We start from the raw sequence: 23,751 nt of genomic DNA, 5'->3' as shown, positions 1-23,751 counted from the left end.
ATAGCAAGAGAGCAGGACAACCTCTTGACTTAGTGTATAGATAGGTCTCCATGGACCTCCTCCCTGGATCCCCTCAGATAATTACTCATTTTAGAGTCTGTTACTTAGAATCCCTTTCTCATTGTTGGAATTTGTTTTGATTGTTTAGGAGACAAATAACAGAAATCCAGCTGCTAATTTTCTTGGATAAAAAAGGGGAACTTGCTGTGATACTTAAATGAAAACTCGAGTGGGAGATCAGGCATGGTTGGATCTAAGTGCTCAGAGCCATTTCAGTTTTTTTTTTTTTTTTTAATGTTGAATTTATACTCAGGCAAGCACTCTCAACCTAGTGGCTCATTTCCAGCTTACATCTTCTTAGCTCAGCAACTCCAGAGGAAAAAAAAGAATCCCTTTCTTAGTAATAGTAGCAACAATTCTGGAGCTGACGCCCAATGGCTCTGATTGGCCTGAGCTGGGAAACATGCACGTACCTGAGTCAATCACTGTAGCTAGGAGGATGGGCTATTTTAATCTGTCTAAGCCTGGGTCATGTGGTGATCTGAGTACCAGGAGTGGCGGTGTCTATCATACCTTACTCACATGGACTGACTTATCGAAGAGGTGGTTTCTCAAAAGAAAACTGGATGCTGAAGAGGCAAAAACAATGAATGTCCAATGTGCCCTGATAGGACAGTATTGAAACTGACTCAAGAAACCAGTTTTGTTACTTGTGGCTACACCAAGTCTTGCATATTATTCCATAAGTCTCACTTATTGCAGAAGTCTCACATAATCTACAAGTTCCGAGGATCTTATGATCCTTTAGCAAGTTTTCCAGTTTAGAATTCAGATGATGTAATGTGGTAAGAATTACACAGAAGTGACATTGGGTGGTGGGACCCTCACAACTATTTCAAAATATTCATGAGCCCCTTTCATGTGGTTGGCAATGTTCTGGGCTCCGGGATACAAATTTGATGAAAACATGATTAATACCTGGAAGAATTTCTAATGGGGATAAGAAATATACCTTTAAATAAAGGTATGTGATATGCAAGTGCTTCTAACAAAGGATTCAGTTGTCTTTTGAGACCTCACAAAATGGTATGCACTGGGCTTTTTGCTCTTCCCACATTTTCTTTCTTAAACCTCAAGGCAATCCCTCAAAGTAAGCATTCTTTCCTAAAGACATTGAAGTCTGTAGAGATAAAGTCTTTTGTGTGTGGTCGTCCAGCTGGTAAGTAGCAGGGGCCTTTGGGAATTCTATTTGGGAATACCGTATTGCTCAATATTTGAGAGCACTGAGAAAGTATGACTATTCCTTAAGCCATCCAGTACTTTAGAATCACTTATTTGTTCCATCTTCTGCATCCCCTACAGCTTATATGCCATGAAATCCTGCCAAGTTTTCCTTTTCAGTGTTTCTTATGTTCTCACCCAATACTTCTTCAAAGTCGTTGTTCAGGCCTTTAACATCTGGTATATAATTGCAGAGGCACCTAAATTGGTCTTCTCCTTGCTTCCTATCTTCTCTTTAATTCATTCTGCTACCGGGTGGGTTTTGAGGTAGGCAGAAGTTGTATACCATATCATACTGCCTTGATCATTTATTTGGCAAATATTTATGATAAGCCAGTCATTGTGCTGGATCATGGTTTAAAGCTTCCCAAAAAACCCAATCCTTTTTGAGGATTTCACCAATGTTCAGGAAAGGCAATCATTTACGTTATTTGTCATACAATAGTTCCCCCTTATCTCCACCTCCTTATCTGTGGTTTCACTTTCCCTGGTTTCAGTCACCTATGGTCAACTGAAGTTTAAAAATATTAAATAGAAGTTTCCAGAAATAAACAATTCATAGGTTTTTTAATTGCATGGTATTCTGAGTAGGGTGATGAAATCTCATGCCATTCTGCTCCATCCCACCCGGGACAAGAATCATCCCTTTGTCCAGTGTATCCTGACCCTCAGTCACCTAGTAGCCACCTTGGTTATCAGATAGACTGTCAGTATCACAGTGCTTGTGTTCAGGTACCCCTTATTTTACTTCATAATAGCCCCAAAGGGCCAGAATAGTGAAGCTGGGAATTTGAATATGCAAAAGAGAAGCCATAAAGTGCTTGCTTTAAGTGAAAAGGTGAAAGTTGCCTCACTTAATAAGGAAAGAAAAAAAACTGTATGCTGAAGTTGCTAAGATCTATGGTATGAATAAATTTTCTATCCATGAAATTGTGAAGAAGGAAAAAGAAATTTGTGCTAGTTTTGCTGTTGTATCTCAAACTGCAAGAGCTATGGCTACAGTGCACGAGAAGTGCTTAGTGAGCATAGAAAAGGCATTAAATTTGTACAATAAGATATTTTGATACAGAGAGAAGGAGACAGAGATCATATTCACATAACTTTTATTACAGTATATTGTTAAAATTGTTCTATTTTATTATTAGTTATTGTTGTTAATTTCTTACTGTGCCTAATTTATAAATTAAACTTCATCATAGGCATATATGTATAGGAAAAAACATAGAATATATAATAGGGTTCAGTACTATCTGTTGTTTCAGGCATCCAGTGGGGGTCTTGGAACGAATCCCCCTTAAGTAAGGGGGAACTACTGTAATAGAATACATATCAAAAACCTCTTTCTCCACAAACTTCAATACTTTCTCACTACTGCTTTAAAAGTGTCTAAACTCTTTAGCTTACATCAAGGTCCTCCTCAACTGTGCCACCCATTCAAGCTTGTCCTCCTAAAGCCATCTATTCTGACCAACTGGTATATTTAGTCCCCATAAAAAGCTCTGTGCCTGCCTTTCTCCATAGCTTGTAAACATCACTCCTGGGTTCTCTACATCCCTGGCAGTTCTGGCTGACTCTGATTTTACCTGTAAAGCCTGAGATCTCTTCCTATTTGCACTTGATATAACTTTCTCCAAGTCATCTGGCACTGTGTCTTCTCTGAACGCTGATGGCTTTATGTTTTTAGCATTTAAGTATTTTCTTCTACAAGGCTGTGAGCTATATTGCATCACCAATACTTGATCAACTATCTGTTGATAAAGGACCCCAAAGTGGGGACTTCCCTGGTGGTGCACTGGTTAAGAATCTGCCCGCCAATGCAGGGGACACAGGTTCGTGCCCTGGTCCGGCAAGATCCCACATGCTGCGGAGCAACTAAGCCTGTGTGCTACAACTACTAAGGCTGCGCTCTAGAGACCGTGAGCCACAACTACTGAGCTCACGTTACACAACTACTGAAGCCCACACGCCTAGAGCCCATGCTCCGCCACAATAGAAGTGACTGAAATAAGTTCGCACACCACAATGAAGAGTAGACCCTGCTCGCCGGAACTAGAAAAAGCCTGCATGCAGCAATGAAGACCCAATGCAGCCAAAACACAAAGGACCCCAAAGTGCTCTGATTACTGGTGGTCACAAGTTTTGTTTTAGATTAGGAATAGAGAGGTTCAGGTGAGAGGAAGAGAGATGAAGATAAAATAAGGCACAGATGAAAAGTTACTCCTTAGTCCATATTCTTTTATTCTTCTCTTGCTTTGCAACATTCTTGAGAGGGGGGCAGATAATTTTTTTCCTATAGAGTGGTAAGAATCCAAAGTATGGTCCTTGAGCCAATGACCGAAGTCAAGTACCAAAGTCAATTCCTCTGGCTCAGTTGGGGTTTGAGGTATCCCTGAACCAAAAAGGTAAAATATTTTTCATTATTCATTGACTTAATTTCCTTCATAGAGCTAGGCTAATAAAATCAGCAGTTTAAAAACTAGTATTATGTTGTATTTTAAGATTACATAGTTTTGATAATATCATTATTAACATAATGATCCTATGGGAAAATTTTTTTCTAAGTGAAGATTATGTCATTTAAATCCTTGTTTAATGTTAAGGGGAATTTATGATTAGTGTTGATACTCTATAGTGGTTCCCTGTGATTTTGTCTAGGTTCAAGCACTTAAGTAGTTGATAAATATCATTTGTTTCTAGGCTACGCTTGTAGACAGTATTTTGGCTGACTTCAGAGCTGAATTATTTTCCCTGAAATCATTTTCCAGAAAGGACCAGCAATTTGCTGATGACTTTTCTTATAAATGAATGCACAGTCAAGACCTAATGGGGTCAGTGGGGTAACAGGAATGTGATATAATGACCCTTCTTATGCGAGCACTTAAAACAGTTACTCTCAATTTGGGGGGCTCATCCTGCTGAAGAATGAGTTTAGCTTTTTCAAGGTATGATTTTTTTTTTTGCGGTACGCGGGCCTCGCACTGTTGTGGCCTCTCCCGCTGCGGAGCACAGGCTCCAGACGCGCAGGCTCAGCGGTCATGGCTCACGGGCCCAGCCGCTCTGCGGCACGTGGGATCTTCCCGGACCGGGGCACAAACCCATGTCCCCTGCATCGGCAGGTGGACTCTCAACCACTGCGCCATCAGGGAAGCCCTCAAGGTATGATTTTAAAAATAGGAAGAAAAACCCAAGTTGTTAGGTTGATTTTTTTTCTTTCAAACAGTCTTCATTTCTTCAGTTTCTAGAACGTGCTGCTTTAAAACAGCAACATTGCACTTGATAATGTTTTGCTCATTATAACCTTTTCTCCAGAATGTTTGTTCAGTTGAGAAATGAAAATGGGTCTCACATAGTACATAGAGTGATTTATTCTAAATGGGACAAAAACTGTTTTTGGAACTGTTAGTTCAAGGTTCTATAGAAGTTGATGCTTACTCTGAAGTGTGGACACCATAATCTAGCCAAATATTTACATTAGGGATTTTCCTGTGGTTTCATTTTTTTCCCCTAAATATGTTATTAGTTTTATGTCATAGGAAAAGGGGAATATGCAAAGGCACAGGCACTATTTTGAATTAGGGACCATTTTCCCCCATGTTTACGGTGAAAGTTATCTTAGTTTCTGTCCAGCGTGCCTTAGTGTGTAAGGGACACGCTGGAGTTTCTTGTTCAGCAAAAGAGAAAATCTTTTATTAAAATGATTAGAATGCAAATCCTGTTTTACAGATCTGGTTTTCTGGCATTTTGGGGGAACACTAGTATGTCTGGTACTTTTGTTTTAGGAACAAAAGTAAACACTGTAGGGAGTTCAACCAAATCCCCCCACCCCCCTTCATCCCTTTTGAAACCAAACTGAGCAAGAGGACCAAATTGCTGCTTTATCCACATTTTGGTCTTCCTGTAGTGGTGGCAGTATAGTTTGGCAATATGCTGGCAAATGGGAAAACAAGCAACATAAAGCAAATTTCTGCCACAGTGCTTTTAATATTGAGACAGATTTTTATCTAATAGAGCCAACAGAATGGAACATGAGAGTACCATGGGCTCAAGGCTGTAAACACGGCTTCCCGATGACACATCCTAAGGGGACAGATCATACAGTTTCTATATTATTCAGCTTGTCAATCTACTGGCACAGAACTGATTTTTGCTTCAGAAAATGTCTCTTTCTTGAAACTCCAGCTGTCTTTCATTCATAAAGCAGTGTTTTAATAACGTGGTTGTTTACTAGGAAACAAAGCTAACGCTAATAATGAATCTCTGACAATATAGCACATTCCTTATCATAGACGGTCTCCTTGCTGCCAAACAGCTGGAGGCGAAGTGGGGAAAATGCAATCAAGCATTTAAGCATCATAGGTGGATGTTTTCAAACATTAAGTGGCCAGTTGTTTAGCATTGTGGAAGTAATGTGTATGACTGCCTGACTTTTAAAATGTTTTATCTGGGTCTTTTGATGTTCAGTAGATAGAGTCATAGACTAGTCTTCATTTTCAGGATACTGAGCAGTTATTCTGATCGTGAATGGCAAGAATGACGCTGAAAACTGGCAAGAGCCAGGCTTGGCAGGGACTGTGTGCTGAGAGAGAGAGAGAGAGAGAGAGAGAGTGAGAGAGAGAGAGAGAGAGAGAGAGAGAAGGGCCAAGACTTGGACTGTGATGAAATGGGTCCCTCTCCTGGCTAAAGTGCATGGAAGCATGTGCCTTTTAAAATGCATGGGCCAAATCAGTCTTCAGTTTTCCGATAAGGGGCACCCAGGAATGAAGAAATTGGGTAAAGGGATCAGATCCTTTTGTTTTCCCTGAGACCCAAAGACTGAATAACCAGATGCTTCCTTGGAGTACTCAGTTCTAAGAAAGAAAGCAAACTGTCTTAATACCATTGAGGATACTGGCCAACAAGAAATCTAGTCTCGGGCTTCCCTGGTGGCGCAGTGGTTGAGAATCTGCCTGCCGATGCAGGGGACATGGGTTCGAGCCCTGGTCTAGGAGGATCCCACATGCTGCGGAGCAACTAGGCCCGTGAGCCACAACTGCTGAGCCTGCGTGTCTGGAGCCTGTGCTCTGCAACAAGAGAGGCCACGACAGTGAGAGGCCCGCGCACCGCGATGAAGAGTGGCCCCTGCTTGCTGCAACTAGAGAAAGCCCTCGCACAGAAACAAAGACCCAACACAGCCAAAACTAACTAACTAACTAAATAAATAAAATAAAATAAAATTAAAAAAAAAGAAAGAAATCTAGTCTCACTAAACTGAAGTAGAGTTGTTTCCTTCCTCAGATGAATGCCTCATCAGGCAAAATTTTAAAAATCTAAAGTACAGTAGACCTTGTTGCCTATCCATCATATGTATAATAGTTTACCTCTGCTAATCACAAACTCCCAGTCCTTCTATATTCAATATCCTGTGATAAATCATAATGGGAAAGAATATAAAAAAATAATGTCTCTGTGTGTATAACTAAGTCACTTTGCTGTACAGCAGAAATTAACACAACATTGTAAATCACCTATACTACAATAAAAAAATTAAATTAGAAAAATCTAAAGTAAACAAAATGAAGCTTTTTCTCTTTTTAGGATCTCAGAGTACCTGATGAAAATCAAGCCATGCTCCCCACTGTACTTCTCTATCGGTTACTGGTACTTATAATTAGAGTCATTGCCAAATGCTCCACTAAATTAAAACCCCTGGAAATTAATTATCTCATCAAAGGTGGCTCAGTTTCAGAACTGGGTTCACAGATCCTGGTGCTAAAATAAGTGCACCTCCCTCTTAAGAGTGAAAGGAAAAAAAATAGTCATTTACTGACATGTCTCTGCAGGAATCAATAACATTACAGGTCATGTAGGAGCTAAGAATAGCCTGGGCGTATTAATAGCTTAGCCTGCTCACTGATTTTATTCAAGATGACTGGTTAAAGAACACTCTGCCTTGCTGACGGCTCCATGGCACGAGGAACAATGTCATCATTAACATGTGGGACTGTTTAGCATTTAGAACACTTCACACATAAAGAGAACTTAATATAGGACTATTGTGCTTTAGACAGATGGTTTAATGTTTCTTTAGCCTTCAGCCTATCAGGCCACCTGCGGTTTTCTTCAGCCAAGGGCTTTTAAAAAATAATTGGTGTATAACAATTTTCTAACGAGACTGACTGCAATGTATTTCCCTAAATCTTTTTCTTACCCTTAACTATCCCTTGCAGTGAATTGTGGCTGACTAACCTCCCTGACTGACACCGAGTCTTCATGGATAAGTAATTACTGACATAAAAGGAGATGAAGGGGCTGAAATTTCATCATTAATGGTTTCTTTGCTTGGGAAAAGCTATTCAGAAATGATTACTTTGGAAAACAGTTCTTCTCTGATTAGAGACTCCCTGACTCTGGAGAAGCTGCTCCCCCAGAATCTTTCAATACAGGAAATGATAACCCAATATAGATGGATAACCGTGGGTGGCAAAGGATGCACATATGCATTTGTTTCAAAATGGTAAAGGAGAATAGCAATTGTGCCTCTGTCCGAGGACTATGTGTGCTCAGGAAGGAATAAAGATGCTGCGGGTCCCCTGCGCATACTCTCAAAGTGAGATTCGGGCACACTAGCAAAGCAAGCAGGGTGCGTTTTTATAGTATAAACTTCTGTAGGGATCTTTTTTTGTTTGTTTGTTTTGTTTTTGCGGTACGCGGGCCTCTCACTGCTGTGGCCTCTCCCATCGCGGAGCACAGGCTCCGGACGCGCAGGCTCAGCGGCCATGGCTCACGGGCCCAGCCGCTCCGCGGCATGTGGGATCCTCCCGGACCGGGGCACGAACCCACATCCCCTGCATCGGCAGGCGGACTCTCAACCACTGCGCCACCAGGGAAGCCCTGTAGGATCTTAATGATCCCCTGCACTGCCCTGGCCACTGTTCAGCTCTCCAGGCCCTTCTGTGAGCTCTTTCAAGGGAAGAACATGACCCAGAGGCCGGGAGACTGTGGATTGGTCCAGATGGATGCTTATTTGCATATTCTTCCCTACGTAACCTCCCCAGTAGGGTTCAGAAAAAGCTTGCTTGGGCCCCAGGCAGAGAAAAGCGATTACATAGCAGAGAGGGTTTAGTGATCAAAAGTTTTTAAGACAGCAAGTGTCTCCTGACTGTGCACTTAGGAGGCCTTGAGAAGGCTGGAAGTCTGAGCGCAGAGACTCGGATTGTTGGTGTTTTTCTTTCCCTTTGACTAACAGGAATGTCTCACTGGAGGCTCAGGTTCCCCGCTGACACTTTACACAGGGCTGGACTGGGGTCCCTGTTGCTTCTGCTGCTGCTGCTTCTGGTGTCGGGGTCTTGCACCGAAATTGTCAATTTCCTCACCTTTGAGGAAGAAGCCCTCGGCACCTTCATCGGTGTTCTGTCTGACCACATCCTGTTTGATTCCCAGCGCGAGGTGCCAGGCCAGTTCCACCTTATTAAGATCAACAGCTCGCTGGTCCAGGTGCAAGAGGGCGACCGTCCTCAGAGATGCGGGCCTGGACCTCGAGCAGCTGTGCGGCCAGGCCTTCGAAGTGGTACGCTTTTGGCAGGAGCAGTTCCGGCTGGTGCACGTGGAGGTGGAGGTGAGGGACGTCAACCACCACGAGCCACGCTTTTCCCGGGCCCAGATCCCGGAGGAGGTGTCTGAGGGCGCGGCCATGGGCACGCGCATTCCCCTGGAGGTGCCCATAGACGAGGACGTGGAGGCCAATGGGCTGCAGAGCGTGTGCCTGGCCGCACAGCCCCTTCCGCGTGGAGCTGCAGACGCGCGCGGACGGTGCCCAGTGCGCCGACCTGGTGCTGCTGCAGGAGCTGGGCCACGAGAGCCAGGCCGCCTACAACCTGGAGCTGGTGGCCCAGGCCGGAGGCCGCCCACCGCGCTCCGCCACGGCCGCCCTCAGTGTGCGTGTGCTGGACGTGAACGACCACAGCCCGGCCTTCCCGCAGGGCGCCGTCGCCGCGGTGGAGCTGGCGGAGGACGCACCCGTGGGCTCGCTACTGCTCGACCTGGACGCAGCGGACCCCGACGAGGGCCCCAACGGCGACGTGGTGTTCGCCTTCGGCTCCCGTACCCAGCCCGAGGCGCGCCGCCTCTTCCGCCTCGACCGGCGCTCGGGCCGCCTCACCCTGGCCGGGCCCGTGGACTACGAGCGCCAGGACACTTACGAACTGGACGTACGGGCGCAGGACCGCGGCCCCGGGCCCCGCGCCGCCACCTGCAAGGTCATCGTGCGCATCCGCGACGTCAATGACAACGCGCCGGACATCGCCATCACCCCGCTGGCCGCCCCGGGCGCGCCTGTCGCCTCGCCCTTCGCCGCCGCCGCCGCTGCTCTCGGGGGTGCGGACGCGACCTCGTCGACCGGGCCCGGGACGCCAGAGGCCGGAGCCATCTCTCTGGTACCAGAGGGGGCGGCACGCGAGAGCCTGGTGGCGCTGGTCAGCACCTCGGACAGGGACTCGGGAGCCAACGGGCAGGTGCGCTGCGCCCTCTATGGGCACGAGCACTTCCGATTGCAGCCGGCCTACGCGGGCAGCTACCTTGGTGGTGACCGCGGGGTCGCTGGACAGCGAGCGCATCGCCGAGTACAACCTGACGCTGGTGGCCGAGGACCGCGGCGCGCCCCCGGTGCGCACCGTGCGGCCCTACCTGGTGCGGGTGAGCGACGAGAACGACAACGAGCCGCTCTTCACGCGGCCGGTCTACGAGGTGTCGGTGAGTGAGAACAACCTGCCCGGGGCCTACTTGGCCTCGGTGGCCGCCAGGGACCCGGACCTGGGCCGCAACGGCCAGGTCACCTATCGGCTGCTGGAGGCTCCGTGTCCACCTACGTCTCATTGGACCCCGTCACTGGGGAGCTGCACGCACGACAGTGCTTTGACCGCGAGGAACTGGCTGAGCTGCGGCTGGGGCTGGAGGCGCTCGACGGCGGCTCTTGGCCACTCCGGGGCCGGGCCGTGATGCGGCTGCATGTGGAGGACCAGAACGACCACGCGCCTCGGCTGGTGACCCCGCCGCTCGTCAGTGACTCAGCCCAGGCCCCTCGGCCCCGGGACGCGCCCCTGGGCTACCTGCTGACCCGACTGCAGGCTAGGGACACGGACAAAGACCTCAACGCGGAACTGACTTATATTCTCCGCAGCGACTGCGGCCCCGGGGCGCTAGCGCTACACCCGGCCACGGGTGAGCTGTCCCTGCAGTGCCGCCTGTCCCCGCAGCCCGCCGACCCGCTGACGGCGGCCGTCGTGGTGCCGGCCGGAAGCCGGCCGGCCCGGTAGTGCACGGCCACCTTGCTCCTCGTGCCCGCGCACTCGGCGCCACCTGGCGGAGAGGTGGTGCTGGTGCCACGGCCGCCTCCGCCGACAAACGAGGAATGGGAGGTATCCGCGGGACGGCGCACGGCGCATGGAGCAGGACGGCACCCTGACCTCTCCGTGGTTGTGGTCCGGACTTTGACCAGCGGCTGCGGCCTTCCACCGGTGGCCATCGTCACCGTGACTTGTTCCTGCTCAGGCAAGGCCAGGACGCGGAGGAAGAGGCTTTGTGAGCACAGACAGAGCAGGTGCCATGCGAGCAGTGGCCAGGCTTGCCCATGTTGCAGGACATCAGGGGCTGATCCTGGGAGGTTCAACCCAAGGTTCTTCGTGGAGACACCGCGGCTTTCCATTTCCTCAGAGGCGTAGGAGGACGAGTCTGCCGAGACTTCCCAGTCCGGGAACAGTGCGGTGTCCTTATGCCCCTCGCCTCGGAAGAGGAACGAGATCCCCTGGGCCCAGGTAGCACACTCCCAGCTCTCTTAGTGTCCTCGTTAGCATTCAGTAAATTTTCACGCTGGGAGCTTTATGAAAATTCAGTGCCTGATCAGGTTTGGGACTTCAAGTGGCTAATTTTTCGGGACTTATTTTTTATTTGAGAGGAAAAATTCTTCACCGATGAGGGCAGGAGGAGGCCTGATGCTCATGTGTTCCTGGAGGTCCAGGTCTATTCCTGCTGTTTCGGCCCCTGGTAACTTCCTTATGGATCCAGCTCGAATCCCTTTCCATCAGGGTTTAACTGGTGTCTTCCTGCAGCACGGCAGATGAGGGATGCTGTGCCTGCTCTGTCAGTTCTGATATCTAAGGGTGAAATATTATTAACTGCTGCTCTCACACCTCTTTTTAAACAGGGTTCCGTCTCAGGTCCTTTTCATTCCACATTCCTGTGGGGAGAAGATAAATCTGTAAGTTTAAGGTAATTGCAAAGTATTTATCATTATCTCTAAGCCATGGGTTTGAAATTTTGTACATTTTTATGGATAACAGAGTACTTCTTTCCTTTTCACTTCCAGGACACATTCAAATCCAGGTGAGTTTAGTGTGAGAGATAGTGGAAAAGGAGACAGTGAATTGAATGACAACAGTTCTGATATCAGTAGAGAATGACAACAGTTCTGATATCAAGAAAGCACTTTTTGGAATGATTGCAAAGCAAGGGGGTAAGTTCACACCTGTGACTTTGAAGTTCTTGCTTTCAAAGTCATAATATTATATGCCCAAATGCATAATTAAAAAAACTAAACAAGGGGTCTTAACTGTACATTCAGAGATGGGAGTACTCTGAATGCTGCTGAATAGAGCTAATATTTTTTTTTTTTTACCGGTACGCAGGCCTCTCACTGCTGTGGCCTCTCCCGTTGCGGAGCACAGGCTCCGGACGCGCAGGCTCAGTGGCCAAGGCTCACAGGCCCAGCTGCTCCGCGGCATGTGGGATCTTCCCAGACCGGGGCACGAACCCGTGTCCCCTTCATTGGCAGGCGGACTCTCAACCACTGCGCCACCAGGGAAGCCCCAGATTTCCTTCTCTTATTCACCCTACTAAACTGCATCTATTAATGCAAAAGATTAAAATACTGAAAAATCAGAATATTGTGGTTATTAATACTAAAATAACTTAGTGTCACAAGCACTAAGGATAACTTCCCCCCTGTGGGTATTCCAGAAGGGAACAGCATATGAATAGGTAAATTTCATATAGGCCAGTATGCCATTTGCTGGGAACATATGGGGATAGATTTTTTTTCTTTTTTTTGATATTTCTTTTTAAATTTTATTTATTTATTTTTGAGGGGTGTGTGGGTTTTTTTGGCTTTGCTCTGTTCAGTGAATCCTGCACCAATACAGCCTTATGCTATTCAGTCCATCTCCTGTAGTGTTGAGGTCAAAATCTCTGTAATGGTGTCTGGTTCTGGAACGGTAGCTCCTGTGGGGAAAGGCATAGTCAATTTTGAGGTGTTTTATGTTAGTCTCTACAAAAGTGGGCATTCGATGTTTAGTCTCTCAGAGATGAGTCCTGATGGTATGTCCTACTGATTCAAGTGCCTCTTCACCATCATAGATACTTTTGCCCACCCTATGTTTAGTTCCTTCAACATTTTTTATTTTAAATGGTATGGCTTTTAAAAGTATCTGCATCCTGGTCCCCTTCTTCTGAATATTCTCTAGTTTGTATATATCTTTCCTAAAATGAGGCACTTAGAGTTGAACATAGTACTACGGAAACAGCCTCTCTCCTGACCTCCAAATTTGTATACCTACTTGCTTCTTCCACATCTCCATTTGGGTGTTTAATGAACATATCACATGTTCAACACTGAACTCTTGATTTCTGTTCCCCAAACCCACTCTTCCTCTAATGTTTGTAGCTCTGGAAATGACACCTCTATTCACTAAGTTGCTTGCTCTGTCCAAAATCCTTTGTGTCATTGTTGATTTGTGTCTTCCCACACGCAACGTCCAATCCATCAGCAAATCCTATTGGCATTACTTTGAAACTATATTGTCAATCAAAGCTCTTCTCACTATCTTCATTGCTGCTGCCCTAGCCGGGGCACTATCATCTCTTGCTTGGACAACTGCAGTAGGTTCCAAACTGGCCTCTCTGCTTGCATGCTTGCCCTCTTGCAGTCTGTTCTCCCTGCAGGAACCAGAGTGATCCTTTTACTTCATAAATCAGATTATGTTAATCAACTCTCCAAAGATTTCTCACTTATCCAAAATCCCTATCATGGTGTCCCAGTTATGAATGCTGGGTAACAAACTAGCCCCAAATACAGCGGTTTACAACAATCATATTATGCTCATGGGTTCTCTGGGCCATTTTGGATGGGACATAGCTTGTGTCTGTTTCAGTGTCTGAGGCTTTAGCTGAGAAGATGTGATGGCTGGGAGCTGCAGTCATCTGAAGGCTTATTCAGTCATGTGTCTGGCGTGGTAACTAGGATGACTGAAATTCTAGGATTGCAGACTTGGGGGTGGGAAGGGGGGCTACATGTGTCCTGTACATGTGGCTTGATTCTCTCACAACGTGGTGGCCTCAGGAAAGTCACATGCTAGCTTACGGTTGCAAACATGAATGCTCCAACAGACAAGACAAAGACCCATCTTCTTTTATGACCCAACCTCAGAAAGACATAGTCATTTCCATCGTATTCTACTGGTCCAAGCAATCTTAAGCCCACCAGATTCCAAGGAAGGGGACAAAGACCCCATGTCTACATTGGAAAATTATTAAAGAATTTTGGGGCTGTGTTTGTACACAAGTCATGCATGGCCCATAAAGTCCTGTATTATCTGGCTCCTGGCTGCTTCTCCCATCTGATTTCTTACCACTCTTCCCCTGATAATTTAGGTCATTTTATTGGCTTTCTTGTTTTTTTGAATTGACCAAGTGTGTCTTTATTTCAGACCTCAGGGTCTTGCTGTTCCCTCTGCCTGGTAAGTTCTTTCTCAAGATATCCATATTGTTTGCTTTCTGCCTTCATTTAGTTCTTTGCTCAGATATCCATCCTCAAAGAGGTCTTCCTAACTGCACAGTGCTTCTCCCCACTGTCACTGCCACTCTCCACCCTGCTTTATTTTCCATCATAGCATTTATCACTGCCTCATATTATTTTATATATTTGTTTATTATTTGTTCCCTGTTCCATGCTGAATCACTGGCATCAGATGTGTACTAACATTTTTTTACTGAATGGATGAATGAAGGTGTGGTCTAACCAGAATATACATCACAACTGTATGACTATTTCAGATGATAATATCACATTTTATATTAGGATAAATATATCACATAAATATATCACATAAATATCACATTTTATATTAGGATAAATTTATCTTGTTTTTACAAGTTCCATTGTGCTACTTTGTTTTGTGGACAATTTTAGTGTCATCTTAAAACTTGAAGATTTTACAGTAAATGTATCTTTCCAGATCATTTAATGGTAAATAAGCCTTTTCCAAAAACAAAGCAAAACAAAATCAAATTCCTGGAACTCCTACTGTTTATTCACTATTTAGGGAATTACCAGCTTATTCTTCCCTTACCTCAGTTTCCTCTTTATAATAATAGGCAAGCTCTCTAAATCCATGATAGCTCAAGGTGCAGTTTTAGTAAACAATAATGTGATCAAGGCAATGCGTTCACCATGAGAAAATACCATTTCTCGTTTCTCGGTAATAACAATCACATTTCCTCCTGCCAGTATGCAACAGCTACATTTTATTTATTTATTGAGCATTTATACAAGTTTTACCATGTGGCAGGAACTGTTCCAGGTGCTTTACAAGTATTAACTCACTTAATCCTCATGATAATGCTATTAAGTAGGTACTGTCATTTAACACCGTTTCGCACATGGGGAAACTGAGGCATAGACTTGTTGGAGTAATTTGATCACGGCCACCCAGCTGTAAGGGGTAGAGCTGGATTTCCAACTCAGGAAGTCTGGCTTTGGAGTCCATGCTTTTAAAATGTTCTGCTGTAGCGTAGTTTCAGTAGGGTTTTACACACTTATTTTACGAGCCTGCTGAAGATTTAGGACCGATTTACATTTCTGAGGATGTTTCTGTCTTTGACTTCATGAGCTGTTCCAATTTATGATTTGGTTTCTACTTCAACTCTCTGCTGCATTTTCTTGTAAAACTTTTAGTGGGAGTGTTGAAGGGATGCCACGTGGGTGATGGCAAGATAATTGAATTAGATGTTGACAGCTGGAGATAAGATGTTTATCACAGGTATTTTAAATTGCTTTTTGCATCTCACTTTTAATAGTTAACACAGAGGATGAGTGGATTAACCCGATAATCTTTTAAAAAAATTTTTGAATTTTATTTAATTTATTTTTTTTATATAGCAGGTTCTTATTAGTTATCCCTTTTATACATATTAGTGTACATGTGTCAATCCCAATCTCCCAATTCATCACAGCACCACCCCCTTGCCCCCATAACCCGATAATCTTCAGAAACTTCATTTTAGACTGTAATTCTGACCATTTCTCCCACCAAACCTGTATCAGGGATTCTCGCAAATCGTTTAATTTACTTGCTTGGATTTTATTCCCATTTCATTTCCTCAGTGCACCAGCAGGTGGAGGTACAAGTCATTGGTAGAAAATCCAGAGGAAGAAAAAATAAACAGCTAGAAAACCAGTCTCTGGACAACTGAATGCTGTTTGCATTTTTAAGTATATCGCTATGTAGCATTCTGGTGATTTAAAACATTTAAAACTATTTCACTTTATTTCCAAGTTGTTTCAGATCATTCAGAACAAAAAACATTTAAGGATCCTGAAAGGTTAATCCAGGCATTTCATCACATCATGAAGACAGCTACAGGACTGTACTCTCTTCAATACCCGTTGCCCTCACGTTTCCCAGCTGAGAAATATGGGTTTCCAGCCAGAACACTAAGAACCCAAAGGATGTTATTTTCAAGCCTATGCCTCCCCAAGTGCTGGTGGCCAAGTGTATGTGACAGAGTTCAAAGCTGCAGGCCAGCAGGGCCACCTTCCACACTTCTTGGACAGAATGATGAATTAAATCATCCTTCAGTGGATGAATCACCTTCACATGCCTCAGAAATAGCCACTTCATTCTGAAATGCTGCAACTCATATAGACAGTTACGTCTGGGGAATATACACATTTATGTTTCTGTCAAGTATTTATAAGCCAAGCTGCACCCACGAGCCTCCAGGTTTTGACAGACGTTTCCCTAAATTACGATAATAGTCAATGTCAGAGTACATGATGATTTTATATAATCCACGCTATTTCACCAAAGAGTTCTAGATGAGAGCCTTTTATTGCCACAAATATAATTAGTGAACATATATTTTATTTTCTAGGATCATTTATGAATGTAAATAAAATATTCATCTAGCTGTTTAAGTGTTTACAGTTTTACTGGGAACATAATTTAACTTTGAATAACTTTAGGCTGGATGAAGAATCTGGACCCCAGCTGTAACCATAGGCCCAATGGGGAGAAAGAAGAAGCTGTGGACGGGCACCACTGGGCTGGGGGAACCCAAACCGTTTCTCTAGCCTAACATCTGAGAGGGTTGCCTGGTGCTCAGTGGGTAGAGCAGTGGCAGATTCTGGCAATGGGTGAAAACCAAATACAGATGACTGGTGATGTTGTGCTTTTGGGCACTCAGCCCATTCACAGCCGCAGCTCCATCTGAGGCAGGGCTGCAGGGAGCAGGGATGGCAGGACCTAGAGAGCGTTTTAAGGCCTCAGACATCTGGGTTAGAGCTCCCAACAGGACTCTTCCCTTAGCTGTGAACAAGAAGCTAGGCAGACACTGAGGCAGAAGACCGGGGGCAAAAGGAGAGATCAAACGCCCAATGCAGTGACTGGAAGGCTTAGGTGAACAGCTGACCAGATCCAGGGGCAGCAAGGTTGGGGGATGGAAGGATCTGGATTATGTCTTGTTGGCTTCAAGATTGGCTCAGACCGTGGGAAGAATTGGATCTGCAAGGGCAGGACACTCGTATCTCCCCAATAGGAAGGGTCCGGGCTCATCAAGATCTGACTGGCAAGAACTGTCCACCCAATTCAATAATCCCTCGCCACATGTGGCTGCTTAAATTTAAATGAATTAAAATTCAATACAATGAAGAATTCAGTTCCTTGGTCACATTAGCCATGTGTGGCTAGTGGCTACGGTATTGGGCAGAGAGGCTGTACAACCTTTCCATTATCACAGTTCTAGTGGATATAGAAGGAGGGCCAGGCTGGAGGACCACATCCACAGGCTGGACTTGTTGAGGGAGCCACTGACCCACCATCGTTGCTCGGCACATCTACAGGCTGACGGTGTTTTCATTGTTCTCCACGCTTCCCTGGTTCATGACATCAGTCTTTTATTGGTTCATAGAAGTATCTAAAAATGGGTGGACACATTATATTTTTTATTATAAAATATTTGAAAAATGTCGAATGACAGGAATTCCCGGGAATTCCCTGGAGGTCCTGTGATTAGGCCTCCTCGCTTCCACTGCTGGGGCTAGATTCGATTCCTGGTCGGGGAACTAAGATTCCACAAGTTGTGGCAGTGTGATCTTTAAAAAAAAAACCCAAAAAGAATTCCCAATACTACAAGGTTTTCTGCAGGCAGAAACTCTAATTTCTAAAGGCTCCTCTGCTATTCTAGCTAGCACCTTAAATTTGTAGTTCTCATATTCAGTCCTATAACCTTAGAGATTTTGCAGCAATGGTCATGACAAAATCAACCTGCTGTTATTCCTAAACTTGCCCAAGCAGTAATTCAGCCATTTTCATGATCAGTAATTCATTCTTTACCTACGCTCAGGCGAGACGCTAGAAAGTCCTTTAAACTCCTTTGGCTGCTGGCCTTCCGTAGAAAATCACTGCTGTAGAAATCGGTTTCCAGGTCCTGTGGTGTCTACAGAGTTAGTATGTGGCCCCAACCATCAGCTTTCCAGAATCGGTGGTCCAGAGAGAGTGGAGCAAACATGAACGAGTGTACCTAAAATTACACGAGAGATACCTTCAAAGTGAAATGTACACCCATCTTTTGGTTTACGTTGAATAGTATTTCAACTTCATTAGAGTAATTTGTTATGTAAATGAATTCTGTGGGAAACAATATTTAGAAGCTGAGAATCTAAAATTTTCCCTCAAGTTTATAAACATAGGATTAGATGTCTTTGTTTTTCTTAAAACCAGGTTCACATACATTTGTGATGTTAGCTTCTACCTTAAGTATGATTCCTCAAGCAATTTATAACTCCTGCATCCTGCCTGTTGATGACTGCATTCTCAGTGAGAGACCACAATGGGCAACATTTATCAAATGCTCATTGTATACAAGGCTCCATGCTAAATGCTTTACATGAATTACTGTATTTATACCTCATAATTATCCTAGGAGGTAGTTATAGTATCATCCACATTCTATAGATGAGGAAATGGAGGTTTAGAGAGGATGATTTGTTTGAGGTCATATAGTCGGTGAAGGAATTACGCTATAACATTAAAGTACCTGAATTTTAGGTTTACAGCTGGATGGAATTTTATATGTATACACTCATGTTACCACCACCCAGATCAAGGAATAGAACATTTCCAGCGCCCTTGATGGCTCCTTTTCGTGCACCTTTCCCAGGCAATAACTCTTCCCAAAGAAACCACTATTCAAACCTCTTTCACCATCTGACTTTTCCTGTACTTGAACTTTATATAAATGGAGCAGTACAGCCTGGCTCACAGTTATGTCTGTGAGCTTCATCCATGCTTTTCATTCTTTCTCACTGCTGTGTAGTATTTGATTTGTGAATTTGCCACAATTTATTTATCCACTCTACCATTGATGGCCATTAGGGTGATTTCAAGTTTTTGGCTTTTGTGAATACATTTACACGTTTTTTGGTGGATGTAACACTTGCTTCTGCTGGCCATATACCCAGGATTAGAACTGTTGAGTCAAGAGTGATGATACTGTAACTCTATCATATGATCCTGCAATCCCACACCTGGGCATATATTCAGAGAAAACTCTAATTCGAAAAGATACATGCACCCCACACCCCAGTGTTCATAGCAGCACTATTCACAATAACCAAGACATGGAAGCCACCTAAATGTCCATTGACAGAGGAATGGTTGAAGAAGATGTGGTATATTTATACAATGGAATATTACTCAGCCATAAAAAAGAATGAAATAATGCTATTTGCAGCAACATGGATGGACCTAGAGATTGTCATACTAAGTGAAGTAAGTCAGACAAAGGCATATATCATATGATATCACTTATAGGTAGAATCTAAAAAGAGATACACACAAACCTATTTACAAAGCATAAACAGACTCACAGACATAGAAAACAAACTTATGGTTATCAAATGGGATAGTGGGGGTGGAGGAGATAAATTAGGAGTTTGGGATTAGCATATACACACTACTATATATAAAATAGATAAACCACAAGGACCTATACTGGATAGCACATGGAACCATCCTCAATATCTTATAATAACCTATAATGGAAAGGAATCTGAAAAAGAATATATATACATATGTGTATGTATATATACACATATATATGATAACTGAATCACTTAGCTGTACACTTGAAACTAACACAACATTGTAAAGTAACTATACTTCAATTAAAAATGAATTTTTGAAAACCCAAACAAAAGGGTGATGGATCTAGTATATGAACCTCGTTTCCTGACTCCAGTGTTACTCATTGTACACCACCCACTACATCAACAACAGCTAACATTGTCTGAGCACTGTCTATAATGTGCCAGCCACTCTGCAAAGCTCTATTTTTCCAAGTAGGCTCTTGATAAAACTGAGAACTTTTTATACGCTTAACTGGTAACCACAGGGGAGGTTTCACATTTGTTCGACAAATAAGACAGTCTTTTAAATTAACATCAACTAGCTGATATATTACAATGTATGTGGAGCACTTAGTAGCTTCTCTCTGTAAAAAAACATCATAATATCCATCGTTGACAGACTTATTTTGCTCATGGAAACGTATACAGTAAAAGTAGAGGTAGCAATTGATTATGCATTTACTTGTGTACTGTAATTAGCTAAGGAAGAAACAAATCCATTTAAAACGAATTTCCATAGTCTACACAGGCACAGGAATTGATTGCAGACTTGAATTTGCTGAATCAAAAGTGAAGCTAGCTAATCTCAATTTGTATTTCATTGAGCAAATGTCAGCTATTGATTTCTGTGGCTGACTACTGGTGAGGCTATGTGTCTGCTGTAAAGGTGGCACAGCGCCATCACTATGCAGTTTAATTAGGTGTGGGCTGGTCATTTCACTTGCTTGAGGCAGATGAAATGTTTAGCTGTAGTGGGAGGAAAAACTTCAGCCAGCTGCCTGTCCTATCACCCTCTTTCAGACTCTTACTCATCTCAATTTAAGGTCCATTGATTCTTATTGTTGGATGTTGTACAGAGGAGCCCTTTTGTAATGTGGTGTCGGAAGCTTGGACCAAGACTGACTTAACAGGCTAACTGAATTCTCCCAAGCTTTCTTGAACTCTTTTTTTTTGTTGTTGTTAAATAACTTTATTTATCTTATTTATTTTTGGCTGCGTTGGGTCTTCGTTGCTGTACACGGACTCTCTCTAGTTGCGGCGAGCGGGGGCTACTCTTTGTTGCCGTGTGCGGGCTTCTCACTGCGGTGGATTCTCTTGCTGCGGAGCACGGTTTCTAGGTACATGGGCTTCAGTAGTTGGGACACATGGGCTCAGTAGTTGTGGCACACGGGCATAGTTGCTCCACGGCATGTGGGATCTTCCCAGACTAGGGTTCAAACCCGTGTCCCCTGCATTGGCAGGTGGATTTTTAACCACTGCGCCACCAGGGAAGTCCCAGGTTGCCCACTCTTGCCACTTTTTATTCAACATAGTTTTAGTAGTCCTAAATATGTGACTGGACACCATAAAACTCCTAGAGGAAAACATAGGCAGAGCACTCTTTGACATAAGTTGTAGAGATAGTTTTGTTTTGGGATCTGTCTCCTTCCTCAAGTTACAACGGAGTTACATCCTGATAAACCCTCATGATCACGTACATGACTAACTGGGAGCTGCACTTCGTTGCCGCTGCCCAGCAACATGAGAAAATATCTTACTAGCCTTCAGAGTGGAAGTGAAACAGCAGCTCTCCTCAGAACTCAGTCCACCGGTTTCGCTTTCTTGAACCCTTGACAATGCAGCATTACATCTTAGGGTAATGACTTGACCCGTATATTACAGAACAGGTTTCCACAATGTGCCTGGTTTTCTTAAAGATCAATCCATGCTGCCTTGGTCAGATGGGATTTGTATAGGATTTGACAAGTTGTGAGGCCTTGTGACCTAGTGTAACACAGAATGTGTAATCTTGCCCTGTCCTCGAATGCTACTATTCATATGAAAAGTGACCTAAAGGAGCAGTGAAAATAATGTCTTCTTTCTCAAAAGGAATACTATAATCTCTTTGGTTTTGGTTTCCTCACCTGAAATGGGGATAACAGTACCTACTTTATGGGGATTTTGTAATAGCTAAATGAGATAGTACATATAAAATGCTTAGAACAATGCTTTGCTCATAGTTATCACTTAATAAATATTTATTATTACCATCAGAAACATTTTTCACTTCCCTCTTGTCTTGTTTAAATGGATGTAGTTTGTTATTCCAAACGTTCCTAATTTTTTCTCTTTTTTCCTTTCTGTTTGGTGCAATTAGGTTTTTTTTCCCCATCTCTTTTGGTTGGCTATTATTATTTTTTTTAAACTAACTTTTCAAGTAGGCGAACAACAATAATGTCCTCTGTGGATTACAATTTTTTTGACAGTGGTATGAGCCTCTGATTTTAAAAAAAGACCCTTTAGTAGAAACATTTTTTTACAGTAGTTCTTGGAAAGTTAGATCAGTCGATCATTTTGTCTTCTGGCTATATTTCAAGCCAGCAGTGAACTTGACAGGCACATGAGGGCATTTAAATGGAAAGGTTAGAGCCCAGTAATAATAAATGAACTGTTTCTTTCGTTCAAGAATCCTTTGGAAAACTCACAAAAACTTGGTAGCCCACTTTTGTCTGCTTTGGTGAATGTTAATGTGCCATTTAATTGAGCCTGTAGGCCACATGCTCTGCACCTCGTGCACCCCCGTCAGCCCGTGGTGCTGTCGTGATACCCTGCAAGAGGCATGAAGTAATAAAGTGGTGGATGCTCAGCTTCTAGCTCAGGCCACTGTAGCTGGGGAGATGATTGATAGGCATTTCTAAGTAATGGGAGAGAGTCTTCCAGATAGCACGCAGCTTGAAAGGTACTTTCTTTCCAACCTGGAGGCAAGAAAACCTGTAGAACTTCTCCCACGTAAGGCCCAGGAGGCAGTCACAGACATTCATAGATATTTTGGTAGACGTATTTTATAGATGGCATATGCTCTAGTCCATGCTTAGTTTTCAGTTTTATCTCCTGCCACCTTCCTGCTTATGCGCCCTGCCCCAGCCTCAATGGTCTGCCTCCCCTAAAATGGAGATGGGACAGTCATATAGACAATACCCCAAGCCCTGATCACAGGAGCCAGGCCCACCTCTCAGATAGCCCTGAGGACATATTACACCTGAGGGCCTATAAAGAGATGGACACCTGAAATGTGCTGATTACCTACTCACCTGAGTTCTTATCCCCAAGCGACCTTCCTCCTCCTGCTTATGGTTTGGTTTTCCACGTAAGCTTGTTTTCAGGGAGAGAATGGGCTGGACCTATGGAAGCATGTATTCTGTTCCTATGCAAAGTAGAATTTTCATTGTAAATTAATTAGATTGCAATTTTGGTTTTATACATCAGAACCATGAAGTTGCTTGAAGTGATTTTTGCTATTCAGAAAAGGATCTATTTTCATAGTGCTGAAAAATCAGGGATTTGAATCTGCCTCTCTGAGGGCTGGACACTGTATTATGATAAATTGACAAAGATAATGAATGCAATTCCCTGAGGTCTCCTAGGGGACAGCCTGCTGGTCATTCCCCAGGCAGTATGCCACCCCCCAGCCCTGCATTGGCCATGCCAATGCATTTCCTAATTAAATGTCTGCATCAGCTGATGATGTAGTGGTAACTAATATCTGTCAGGCTTTTCACGTGTACAGTGATATTTCAATCCTGTGAAGCAGGCAGTGTTATTGTCTTCTACACATAAGAAAATCGAGGTTAAATTACTTAGGCAAGTCCCAGTACTGGTGAGTGGCGGAGCTTCAATGCCAGACCACATCTTCTGGGTTCAGGGCATGTCCCACCTTACCTTACTGCCTTTCTTTTAGCTTGTTAGTTCTTCATTTTATAGGTCTATAGGTCTAGAAAGCAAAGTACTTAAAAACCCATTTTGGTAGTTTCTCTGCTGAAATCACCAGGAGCGGATGAACAATCTAAATGCATGTTCAGCCACTCAAAGATGTGATCTGTCCTCTGCCTGCGCATCCCTCATCCATCATGCGTGCTCCTAATAGACTCGGCAGGCTTGCACAAAGGGGTGCTTTTCTTCCTCTCTCCGTGCTGCTTCCTTTGAGGCATGCTACTGTTCAGGGCCCTGTTGAGATTTTGATTAAAAAAGACAGATATTGTGCAACTTCCATTAATGTT

At 44.0% G+C, this 23,751-nt stretch overlaps 1 protein-coding gene across 1 annotated transcript; it reads left to right on the top strand.

Moving 5' to 3' along the window:
* The first annotated feature begins 8,508 nt into the window (after positions 1 to 8,508).
* LOC113625536 (protocadherin-8-like) lies at positions 8,509 to 10,571 on the top strand. Its single transcript, XM_027116113.1, is given in 5 exon segments — positions 8,509 to 8,768; positions 8,770 to 9,018; positions 9,020 to 9,833; positions 9,835 to 10,108; positions 10,111 to 10,571. Coding segments are annotated over 5 exon segments (2,058 nt in total).
* The last annotated feature ends 13,180 nt before the right edge of the window (positions 10,572 to 23,751 follow it).

This window comes from Aethalodelphis obliquidens, unplaced genomic scaffold (genome assembly GCF_003676395.1).
Source record: "Aethalodelphis obliquidens isolate GAN/ISIS:26980383/991018 unplaced genomic scaffold, ASM367639v1 scaffold16, whole genome shotgun sequence".
NCBI classification, from domain to species: domain Eukaryota; kingdom Metazoa; phylum Chordata; class Mammalia; order Artiodactyla; family Delphinidae; genus Aethalodelphis; species Aethalodelphis obliquidens.
Note: the sequence above shows the minus strand (reverse complement) of the source record. Positions and strands in the feature narration are given on the sequence as shown.